The sequence below is a fragment of the Trifolium pratense genome, linkage group LG6, assembly GCF_020283565.1.
Source record: "Trifolium pratense cultivar HEN17-A07 linkage group LG6, ARS_RC_1.1, whole genome shotgun sequence".
In the NCBI taxonomy this organism is placed as follows: domain Eukaryota; kingdom Viridiplantae; phylum Streptophyta; class Magnoliopsida; order Fabales; family Fabaceae; genus Trifolium; species Trifolium pratense.
The window spans coordinates 27,290,925-27,304,199 of record NC_060064.1 but is presented as its reverse complement, the minus strand read 5'-3'; the positions used below and the strand labels follow the sequence as shown (position 1 = coordinate 27,304,199).

Genomic DNA, 13,275 nt, shown 5'->3' with positions numbered 1-13,275 from the left:
TTATTTATTTTTGACTAAAACCGACATTCATTCAAATCAGTAGAATACATCAAATAATACAAATTCTAAATCGCTGAAAATTGAAAATTATTAATCTGCGAACAAACTCACAACATCTGTGTTAATAGTATAAAAAGACATTTGGTTGAATTTGTCAATCTGAATCGAACAAACACCGCAGCAAAATGGGAAAGCAAATTAACACCCCACAAAAATCACCAACAACACGCTGCGCACTAAATCGACGAATTAACTATATGTGAAAATAACTTCTTTAAGAAAGAATGAGAGTCATTGTACCCAAAAAAAGCATGAGTATAGCAACAATCCTTTCCCCCTGTAATGTTAGCGAATTTTTATTTACCCTTGTAAAAATAATTTTTTGGATTCCTGGCCCCCTCGTAATTTCAAGATTTTTCTCTTTTAGACCCTCCTGACACATGTTGGTTGTTGACTGTTTATTTTTTATGACATGGCATGCTAGGTGACTTTTAATCTGCGAACAAACTCACAACATCTGTGTTAATAGTATATAATGGTCTTTGGTTGAATTTGTCAATCTGTATCGAACAAGCACCGCATCAAAATGGGAAGCAAAACAACACCGCACAAAGATCACAAGCAACATGATGCGCACTAAATCGACAAACTAACTATATGTGAAAATAACTTCTTTAAGAAAGAATGAAAGTCATTATATTGTACCCAAAAAAAAGAATGAGTATATTAACAATCTTTTCCCTGTAATGTTAACGACTTTTAATTTACCCCTTGTAAAAATAATTTTTTGGATTCCTCCACATAATGTCAAGATTTTTCTCTTTTAGACACTCATGACACATGTTAGTTGTTAACGGTTTATTTTGGGTAAATGATCATTTACCCCCTGCAAAAAATAGATTCACTCATTTTGCCCCCCGTGTGTACAGCAGGACATGTGAATGTGCAAATCTGCTGACATAGCTTGTACACGTGGAAAAAATAATTAATATTTATTTTTTAAATTCCACGTCAGATAATATTTTTTTTTTTTAAAAAAAATTCCTACAAAATAAAAAAGCGGATTTTTTTTTCCCAAAAAAATCCTACAAATAAATTTTTTTTCCTACAAAATAATTTCCTGCAAAAAAAATAATTTTTTTTTTCCTACAAAGAATTTTAAAAAATTTCCAACAAAAAAAAAATGAATTTTCTTATTTTGCTCCCAAAATAAATATTTACTCCAAAATAAAGTTTATTTTCAAAATAAAAATTTTAAAGATTTATTTTCAAATCTTTTTGAATTAAAAAAAAACACGATCTTTATTTTTCAAAAACAAAACATTATTTTTTTGTTAATCTCTTTGAATTAAAAAAAAATAGAAAACGAAGTTTTATTCGTGTTTTCCTCTTATACCAAAATCATTTGTCCTAGAACTAGAAAAATAGAAGGAAGCAGAAGACAATAACGAAGTAGAAGACGATTCCGGTGATTGAAGAAGACGACGACGAATATGATCACGACGGTGGAAGCAAACCGGCGAAGATTCTGTGTTTTTTAAATCAAAAAGATTTGAAAATAAATTTTTAAAATCTTTATTTTGAAAATAAACTTTATTTGGGAGAAAAATATGAAAATTCGTTTTTTTATTTTAGGAAAAAAATAATAATTTTGTACGAAAAAAAACTATTTGTAGGAATTTTTTAAAATTTTGTAGGGAAATAAATTTTATTTGTTGGATTTTCTTTTAATTTTGGAAAAAAAAATTCGTTTTATTAATTTTGTAGGAAAATTTTATTTTTGAAAAAAATATTATCTGACGTGGAATTTAAAAATAAATATAAATGTTTTTTTCCACGTGTACAAGCCACGTCAGCAAATTTGCACAATCACATGTCTTGTTTTATACACAGGGGGCAAAATGAGTGAATCTATTTTTTGCAGGGGGTAAACAGAAAAAAAATCTGCATAGAGGGTAAACGAAAATTTGCTTATTTTGCGGGGAGGTAAATGATCATTTACCTGTTTATTTTTTATGACATGACATGCGGTGGCTTTTATTTCAACTTTTATTTATTTAATAAATGACACATAGAAATATTTGTCCATGTGACTTTTTAATTCATTTTCTATTATTTTTTAAAAAAAATCTGCAAACAACATGATTTTTTTTTTCTTTTTTTCTTTTTGCTGCATTTCACTTGCCCATTCTCACCATTAATACATGAAGAAAACTCAAATCTTCCTCCATCAAAATCTTCTTCTTTCTCGATCAAAATAATAAATAAAATAAAAATCTTCTTCCTTCACATTTTTTTAACAACCCAGAAAACTCAAACGTGAATAACTTAGATCTGGACACGGATGATGAACAGTAATCTTTGATAACGTTTGGAGAAACGGATACCGGCATCGCGTTCCTCGCCGCGAAAGGAAGATGACCCTTCAGCCCGTATATGTTCTGTCAACATCGCCGGTTTGTAGAAGACCGATAGATAGCTTAGCTTGAATGAATGGCTGAATTGAATGTGCAGCAACAAAAAACCAGCACACGCGGAGATTGGATCAAACTGCTAGAGGAACACTTAAATGCAATGTATATTAATTCACTCATCTAATTTCCAAAGATTCAATTACAATATATATTGATTTTTTTCTACACCAAATACCGTAGAACAAGAATTGATTGAGTGTAAATGAAGAACAAAAACATAATAGACACTTCCTGTTTTATCCAAGTCGTTTTTTGTTTCCTTTTAGTCCTAATAGACACTAAAATTTTGTCATTTTGAAAAATCAATAAATAAATTTATAAAATCTATTTATGTCTATTGTTTTACTAAAAATGTTTTTATATTCTCTCACAAATTTGTGTGAAAAGTTGATTAATTATAATATAAAGGCTTAAATGCAGTTTTACCCCCTTGTTTTAATTAAATCGGAATTTTACCCCATTTGTTTTAAAACACGGACTTTTACCCCCTGTTTTATAATTTTTTGGATTTTGCCCCCCCTAAAATTCTGTTTTCGAGTCACAACTTCAAAGCGTCGTACACAACTCAATTTGGATCAATAATTCACTAAACGTATACCGAAATGACCGTAATCGAGTTATCTTTTCACAGAATCAAACCTCACTAAATTTGGAGTTACAAAGAGAGATTAATTACCGTAATCGAGTTATCTTTCCACAGAATCAAACCTCATTAAATACACTTAGTCTGTCTGAATTTTGTGTGAAACAAATAAGTAATCCGTCTGAAATGCGTGTGGAAATAAATTTTTGATCCATGTGAAATATGTGTGAAACATATTTATAATCTGTCTCAAATTCGTCTGAAATAAGTTCAATACAAAACAAATATGGTGTATGATTTTTTGTCGAAATTTTGTGCGAAATACGTCTGAAATAAGTTGGGACGGAATTTCCTACGGAATATTTTATTTTGCCACTAGGCTTTTTCGGACATGAGCCATTCCGTCCGAAATCCGTGCCAACGTAATATTCCGTCTCAAATCCGTGTGAATTTCGTCTTAGATCTGTCTGAAATTCCGTCTGTAATCGCCAGTTTTCTATTAGTGATTTTTAGAAATTGGAAGAATTCACGTAGATTTGAGAGAAGTTTTGTGAGCTTAACTTAATTGGCATGATATTGCATTATAAATGCTGGGGGTGAGGTTCGAACCCTGATCATCCACTTATCTACTTATAAGTGAAATTTCTATTCACTAGATTACTTGACAAAAAAATTAAAATTTGATAGCCTAATGTAAAGACTTTTAAATGAGAGGATCCAAATTTTTTTTTACCGGAGAAGTCCAAAAGTACCTTGTGATAATCTTGTTTGTTTCTTCTTTAAAATTGTAAAGCAAATATGTACATTTTGTTATTTTGGCAAAAATTTAAATTTTAAAGGAAAAAAACTTCTAATAAGTATAGGAATAGGAAGTAGTGATATGGTACAATGAATTTTCCTGCTATAATGTTTTTCATAAATTATTTTCTTATTTAAACTTTCGTCTTTTTGCAGGGGAATCAATATATATTATGTTCCAATTAGAATACCATGGTATGTTTTAGTCGTTCTTTGATAAAAAAAACTCACATTAATTAAGTAACAACAATAATAATCTTTCATTCACCCATGGTATGTTTATGCTTTACTATAGTTTGTCAAAAAAATAATAATTACGCTCTATAGTTTTAATTTGTCTTATCATGTAGTGTATGTTCTGGGATATATATAAAATTTATGTTTCTTAGTGTTTTTTTTTTTTTTGCATTTGTGAAATATTGTCTAATTTTTTTTGACTTAATTTGAAATATGTGTATAGGATTCGGAGCTTAGCAATATTGAAAGTGAGGAATATATCGACTACCATGGCAAGAGGGCAGATACAAGAAAGCACGGAGGACTAAGACCTGCTGCCATTGCATGTGGTATGCCAAATTTCACATTGTTGATTTTCATAGTTGTTCAAAAGGTGTCAAATTAGTTATAAAAATTTGATTTTTGTAATTTTAAAGGTTCGAATTTCATCTGAAATAAAAAAAAATTCGACACATAATCTGAATTAATTATCAAATGACAATTAGTGTTTCCATTATTAACCATAATTTTTCATTCTAAATAATAATCTCAAGAGGGGGCATGAATGTTGCTTAAGTAATATCTGTGATAAATTTTATCAAAATGAAAAGAAAAAAAAAAGTATGACTTAAAATTTAATATTTTCATTAAACAAGTTTTTCAAAAAGATTAAAAAACTTTAGCTAGTAGGTATATCATTTTTTTACTCAAAAAAAAAAATTGATTTTTGATACAAACTTTTCATTTTTGACTAAATAAATTAAATGCTTTGATAGTAAAAATTTTCTTTTTTGACTAAAAAAATTTGAAAGCTTCCACTACAAAAAAAAATTGATGTTTAGCCACAGTATATTAACCACGGTTAAATTGACCGTAGGTAAATATATCAATATACTAGCTTTAACCGTTGCTAAAGTAAACTGATTTTTTTCGTTCTCCGTTCTCACTCATTTTTCTGAACCTTCACTCTCAATTTCACTAAGTTTCCTCTCAATTTTGCTAAATTTCCTCACAAATTGAAAAATAACTATGGTTGTAAAATTGTTACCACGCTTTATATTTTCACAGCAAAAACCAAATTTATTCATGACTAAATTTCACAACGTCGGAATAAGCCACCCTCAAAATTAAAGTGGTAAAGTTTATTAGCCACAATCTATGACTCCTTTAGCTACAATTTTGCCTATGGCTAAAGGGCGTGTTTTTTGTATTGTTCTCCAATTTCGCTTCACATTCAATTTTGATTCCTCAATTTTTTTAATTCACAAGCCTCCTACTTTTCAAAATGCCTAACATTTTTATGACTTGATCAGTGGATACTTATTTGGCTAGTAAAATACAAAGATAGACTAAATTAGTACTCTAAGTCTAAATTATTTTAGATTTACTTTATAATGAACGACCACTTTTATAACTGCAGTTGTAGAGATGTTACTGAGCTTGATTACCTCATGTAATGGAGTAACCTTGGTTGACTACTTTCTAAAGTCAATGCATTATTCAGTTGCTGAATCTTCAAACATGGTTACCAACTTTTTGGGAACAGCTTTTTTGCTCAGCATTTTTTGGGGGTTTATTAGTGACTCTTACTTAACAAGATTCACTGTATTCGTCATTTCTGGTATCTTACAGTTGATGGTATGGAAATCTCATCTTCTCTTGATCAATAAATTAGTAAAAAATATGTAGCTTGTGCTTCGATATTTTGATGTTCAAATAACAAAATTGTTATGTTTTATCTTCTGAATCATGAATCATAGACTTACAATAGCACATACATCATAGAAATATATTATTTTCTCTATGATTTCAATTGTAGATTAAAATCGGACAATTGAAATTCTAATTTCTAAATTTTTCATAATTACGTTGTGTTGTTTAATCTCTATCTAATGACTTAAGCGGACTAGACATAGAAAATTTGGCATGTAATAATTTCAACCTTTCCTTATAATCCAAAATACGATAGTCAACAATATATATATATATATATATATATATATATATATATATATATATATATATATATATATATATATATATATATATATATATATATATATCATCTTCGAATTTGAATGATGAATTCAAACTCAATCAAAAGATAGGCTTGTGTAAAAAAAAATCAAAAAATAGGCTCAGTGATGATTACCCACCACTTATAACCACCAATTCAACCATATCACCGGTTTATATAGAATTTCAATAGGGTTCAACCCATAAATTACAAGTGATAAGTTCAAACTCTGGCCCACCAATTATTTTGTTATAATGTGACAATGTTCATCCATCTACTTCATGATTCTCTAAAAATATATATATATATATATATATATATATATATATATATATATATGGGGTTTTCTAACATAGACCCTAGTTAGGTCTAAGTTAGCAAGGTGCATCTTTTCAATTGGACCAAAATACCCATTCTTTTAATTTCTGAAAGAATAGAGCAACAGGGGCATTTCTGTAATTTTACACCAACAGTACACGCGCCCCACCTTCTGAAACCATTAATAGACGCGGATCCAGTGTCGCTCGCGTACCGAAGGACCATGGTTACAGACCGTTGATTTCCATCAGACAGCCAAGATCTGATCTCATCAAGACTGTCTGATCAATCAGACAGCCCAGATCATCCTGATCCATCAGATTCCAGTGCCTGCGGCACACTGGATTACAACCTGGAGAGAGAAAAATTTGCTTTTTAAAAGTAGGACACGTGTCACACAATGGTTGGCTGGGCGTGATTTTTGTTCATTTAATAATTTGAACTCAATTATTTCGTTGTAAATTAATTTTTAATTTTTTTATTTTTATACCAAAATTCATAATTTTTTTTTGTCTACAAATAGAGACTTGGTTCGTTTGATTTGGACACCGAAAAAAAAACGCAATTTTTCACTACCTTAATCTCATTTTTTGTCTACTAAATACGTTACTTGTGTGTTGTAATTTAACACGCACCACTCAACCAACTCACTGAAACCATTATACCAGGAAAATAGTAGATAATATTCTGGAACTTTTGGTATATTTTATGAAATTTTTGGAGACCTGAAACTATTTTTAGTTAATTAAATGAGATAAAACGGTAATTAAAAACTAATGTTTGCTTCTGAAACCATTTTACTGGTAGAATGGTTGCACATAGTTGTATTCTGAAACCATTTTACTGGTAGAATAGTTTCAATGAGTAATTTATTAATTGTGTTTGCTTCTGAAACCATTTATTCGGTACAATGGTTTCAGAGAGTTGTAATCTGAAACCATTTTGCTGGTATAATGGTTTCAGTAAGTTGATTATTAGTTATTTGCTTCTGAAACCATTTAGCTTGTAGAATGGTTTCACATAGTTGTATTCTGAAACCATTTTACTGGTAGAATGGTTTCAGTGAGTAATTTATTAATTGTGTTTGCTTCTGAAACCATTTATCTGGTACAATGGTTTCAGAGAGTTGTAATCTGAAACCATTTTGCTGGTAGAATGGTTTCAGTAAGTTGATTATTAGTTATTTGCTTCTGAAACCATTTAGCTTGTAGAATGGTTTCAGAGATTTGTACTCTGAAACCATTTTTCTGGTAGAATGGTTTCAGTGAGTTGATGTAAGGTAGTGAAAAATGAGATTAAGGTAGTGAAAAATTGGGTTTTTTTTTCTGTGTCCAAATCAAACGAACCAAGTCTCTATTTGTAGAGAAAAAAAAATTATGAATTTTGGTATAAAAAATAAAAAATAAAAAATTAATTTACGACGAAATAATCGAGTTTAAAGTATTAAATGGAAAAAAATTAACGCAGCCAATCATATGCTGACACGTGGCCTGCCTTTTCAAAAGGCTTTCTCTCTCCGCGTTTGGCCTTCACCCACGCGCGCCTGTCGGCGCGTGTGATGCACGCGCGTGATTTTTGTCCAATAATAGCGTGACACGTGTCCTGGGGGTGGGAAAAGAAGGTGGGGGCGCGTGTACTATTGGGTAAATTACAAAAATGCCCCTGTTGCTCTATTCTTTCAAAAATTAAAAACATGGGTATTTTTGTCCAACTGAAAAGGTGCACCTTGCTAACTTAGACCCAACTGGGTCTAAGTTAGCAGCCCCCATATATATATATATATATATATATATATATATATATATATATAAATCCAATTAAAAAATTTAAGTTGCAATATTCTTACATTAGTCATTTTATACAATTTGTTTTCTTTGAAATACAGGGACTACTAATGCTCACATACCAAGCTCAAAACCCTAATTTGCAACCACCAGAAAATCAAACACCATCATTTATTGAAGCTATTTTTCTTTACATTGGACTTTATGCTATAGCCATAGGAGTTGGTGGTGTCAGAGCTACCTTGCCAGCACATGGTGGTGATCAACTTGATGAAAACAATAAGAGCCTCATTTCCTCTTACTTTAGTTGGTATTTCTTTTGTTTATGCATAGGGGGACTTTTGTCAACAAGTGTTATGGTTCCAATTGAACAAAAATATGGGTGGAGTACAAATTTTATGATAATGGTTTTTGTTATGAGTTTAGCATTGTGCACTTTTGTGGCTGGTTTTCCATTGTATAGATATAAAATACCTTCTGGAAGTCCTTTAACTCGGATCATTCAGGTGATGTACATTTTTGCAATATACAAAAATTAAGAAAAAGTTAACGTGTTATAAACAATATAAAATTATTGATATGACTCTATCTTAACAGCTTAAATTTTTGGGATAATCGGTTATTTAAAATGGTATCAGATTCTTATCCACGATTCATGAATAGGCTCTGATACCATCTTAAATAACCGATTATCCAAAAACTTAAACTTTTAGAATAGAGTCATATCCAAAAACAAAAACTTATTTTCTAACACTCTTATTTAGTGAAATAAATATAGGTCTCACTATTTTTGGAATTGGTCATATATCAAAATGGTGGGACCTTATTGAATTTCATTGATCCAATAAATTTTGCAATCATGAGAGTTCCTAACATTTTTCAGAGTCGCTAAATTAAATTTCTTGTACTTTTGTATTTTTAGGTATTAGTTTCTTCAGTTAGAAATACAACGGTGTCAACAGTTGGAAGTTTGAATCATGATGTCACAGAGCATTTGCTTGAAAGAGAGCAATTTCGTGATAAATTCAAGTAAGCTCTTTATCTTTTGATTACATAAATGAAATACTAGTATGGCATGTTCATAAAACAACTTATTTTCATAAGCTCTTCGATGTAAAAAAAATTATAGCTTATATGAAAGTACTTTGACTTTATATTATCTTTTGATTATCGTGTTTATTACACAATTGAAATACTGAAGTGATTGGATTGACTTATTTGATCCTAGGAAATGACCATAAAAAAAATTATAGCTTATATGAAAGTACTTTGATTTTATATTATCTTTTGATTATCGTGTTAATTACACAATTGAAATACTGAAGTGATTGGAATGACTTATTTGATCCTAGGAAATGACATATGTACATGTGAGACTATGCGATAGAACTTTTGGAAACAGCTTGTGACATGTTTATAATTGTTGTTTTCAGCTTATTTTCATAAGTTCTACAAAATATGAAAACAATTTAGAACTTATATGAAAACAGTTTAACTTTATTTTATTTTATTATAGAAATAGATTATGCTATAAACAATTATTTAAGTCGTTTATCCAAAGAGTACCACAATTTAGGGATAGACTCCTTTGACATGACATTGATATAATTTTGCAGGTTTCTAAGTGTATGTTTGGTTTCAATTCTGGAGCATCCAGAATTGATTCTGGACGTGTAGAATTGATTCTGACTTGTTTGGTTTTTCAAAAGTAGAATTGATTCTGCCTCCAGAATTGATTCTACTTGAAGCTAGAAATCATAGCTTCTGATTCTAGAATTGATTTTTACACTCAAATTTTTTGTTCAACTCACTTTTTCATGAATATATACAAACATAAACCACTTAAGCTTAAAATCAATTTTGGCCAGAATCAATTTTACAGAATCAATTCTGCCAAAATCAATTCTCTCCGCCGCAGAACCAAACACACGCTAAACAAAGCATTGATGGATTCCAACATTAGTGTTTCACAAGTTAAAGAAACAAAAACATTCCTAGGACTTCTCCCAATATTTGTCACAACAATAATGATGAACTGTTGTGTAGCACAAATCCTAACATTCTCAGTACAACAAGGAAACCTCATGAACAAAAAATTATACAATTTAACAATCCCTACACAATCAATAGCAGTTATTCCAATCCTTATATCACTAATTTTCATAATCCTATTTGAACAATTCAAAAAAATAAACAAACACAAAGACACAACAAACATCAAATTCTCCAAACCACTTTTTAGGATAGGTCTTGGATTAGCATTAGTATCAATATCAATGTTTGTGGCATCAATCATTGAATCAATGAGGCTTGAAGCATTCAAGAATGGGAAAACACTACATGTGTTTTGGTTAACATTTCAATACATTTTATTGGGAATAGGTGATACACTTACATTGGGAGGAATGCTTGAATTTTTCTACTCGGAAGCACCTGAAAGTATGAGAAGTATTTGTACTTCATTGTCTTGGTGTTCAAGTTCTATGGGATTGTTCTTGAGTTCTTTGTTGGTGAGTTTAAGCAATGCAATTAGTGGAAAATTTGGTATGCAATGGTTTGGTGGAAAAGATTTGAATCATTCTAGGTTGGATCTTTTTTATGCTCTTCTTTGTGTTATCAATGTTTTAAATTTTATGCTTTATGTTTACTTTGCTAAGAGGTATTAAATCTCTTGGTAAATTTAAGGTTGGAGTAAAATGACTTTTGAATAAAATAATTTAGTGAATTGTTCATTGTGTTGGACAATATGTTAGTGGTTTATAATCATGTAAATGTGCCTTTTGAATAAATATTTGGGCTTAAGATAGTTTAGTGTTTTATGATTATTATATATCGTAAGAGTTACTCATTTATTCATATGTTTTGTTTGTTGTAATGAATTTCAGAAAATCTTAGCCTCCTTTTGTTTTTCTGTATTTCTTACTTGATTGATTGTATTGTTAATACATTGGACAAAAACTATGTTTGAGAAAATATTAATATATCATATTAGATATTCAGAATTTGAAGTTTTCAACAAAAACTATGTTGAGAAAATTCAAAATTTAGTTTTCAAAATAAATTTATTTTATCTCAAAAATTTTAAAATTTGATTTTTCTATAACAAGTAATTCCAAAAAATGTAAAAACAAAATTAAGAGAGTAAAATCTTTTCAAAATATATTGTGGCATTTAAAAAAAAAATATCCCCATGAGCATAGCTCAATTGAAAGAGACATTGTAGATTATTGTTGGGACCGGATTCGAACCTTGATACTCTATTTATTCACCTTAAAAGGTGAAGTTCTAGCCACCAGACAACTTGAAGGGAAAAAAAATTGAGGTATGGGATTAGCTGTGGGGAGGAAGACTTACATAAGCACAAACCCAAATAATATTTTATTTAGGCACACACACTAATCCAAAAATTTAAAACAAAAATAATATAATCACATTAATCAATATCATTTCATTTCTTTTTTCTTTAATTTTTGTTTGTTTTGAGAATGTACTTAACCCCTCATATTTATATTTGTGGCTATGAAAGAATTTTCCTAGCTGTGGGTGTATTGATCGTATTTTTTTTCAATGAAAACAATAAAGTGTGTAGTTTTTTGGCTATGAAAGAATTTTCCTAACTGTGGGTGTATTGCTTAACACTTTCTTTTATTGGTTGAAATTCACATGAGTCCCATAAAAAAATGTGGACCCATATAACTTTTATGAAACTCATATAAATTTTAATCAATAAAAGAAAGTGTGTTAGAATATATTTGTTAAAGAGTGTGTTGCTATAGCACTTCTCATGGAGTTGTTGACAAAGTCCAAACACCCAAACATTCTATCTGGATGGGATTTTCCGTATTGGTTAGTTACTTTTCTTTGACTCAAATTGGTTAGTTAGTTTGTTACGGATATTTATTTATATATTTACTTGTTTTAATTTTTTTATAATTCTTTTTTTTTTAAGAACAGAATATTCATTCATTTGGTATAATATATCAAATATAAACATTATTTTAACATCGTAAAAAATAAATAAAAAAAGGATAAATATACAAATAAAATCACAATATGCTTCCTTCCTTCCTTCTTTCACGCATGGAACATGAGTTTTTAATTATCATTTTCCATTTTGATGACTTGCCTTTGATCGTGAGTTTTCATTTTTCATTTTCTCCATTTTTTTATGATAAATAATTCTTTTGATAATTAAAATAAAATTCATAAAATTTGATGTCTTTCCCACCAAAATTCATAAAATTCATAAAATTGACATAAGGTAAATTTGATGTCTTTCCCACCAAAATTCATAAAATTGACATAAGTAAAAAAACAAGGTTTAAAAATGTGTTCAGTTGTATTAAATATATTAAATTTTTATTTTTAGTTCCTATAAATGAAAAATTGTTCATAAGGTTTTGTCCAATTGATGATATTAATATCGTTAAACTAAATATTTTTATCTAGAAATTACCCGGATGATATGACATCTCAACTATATTGACACCACACAACCATCACCAATCATTTACAACACTCCAAAAAATATCATTAAATAAGAAAGAAACAAGAGACTTGGGGGCATAGTTTTAAAAACCGGACCGGACCGGCCGGTCTGACCGGTCCGACCGGGAACCGGTAGCATGAGCGGTCCGGATAAGCTGCAGAACCGGTTCTGCAAATGACCCGCGGTAACCCGCCTTGAACCGGCCGGTTCATTGGTTGAACCGCGAACCGTTGAAACCCGCCCGCGAACCGAACCGGTTTTGGGGAGAGAATAAACATTAATTTCAAAAACATTTCAAATATGTTACACATGGGAATCGAACTCAAGCCTTTTACATAGGAAAATCATTGAATTATATTTAATATTATTTAAGAAACACCATGACATGTATTAATAAATGCATTGATCATTTTTTTCCTTGTTATTTTAAATTTGATTTTCATACATATATATATTCATCGTTTTATTTTAACCTAATATATTGTTATGTTGTTCTAACAAAATTATGATATAATAATATTTTAATTTAGTCAATAAAATATTTTAATTTATTTAAAATATTATTATAGCATAATCGTGTTTTTTCTTTTAAATAC

The 13,275-nt window shown here is 29.7% G+C and overlaps 1 protein-coding gene across 1 annotated transcript; it reads left to right on the top strand.

Moving 5' to 3' along the window:
• The first annotated feature begins 3,448 nt into the window (after positions 1-3,448).
• LOC123892023 (protein NRT1/ PTR FAMILY 4.2-like) lies at positions 3,449-10,898 on the top strand. Its single transcript, XM_045941878.1, has 6 exons — positions 3,449-3,538; positions 4,316-4,421; positions 5,492-5,709; positions 8,292-8,711; positions 9,113-9,219; positions 10,109-10,898. The coding sequence occupies exons 1-6, from the start codon at positions 3,449-3,451 to the stop codon at positions 10,854-10,856; spliced, it is 1,689 nt and encodes a 562-aa protein (XP_045797834.1). The 3' UTR covers positions 10,857-10,898.
• Positions 10,899-13,275: the final 2,377 nt, after the last annotated feature.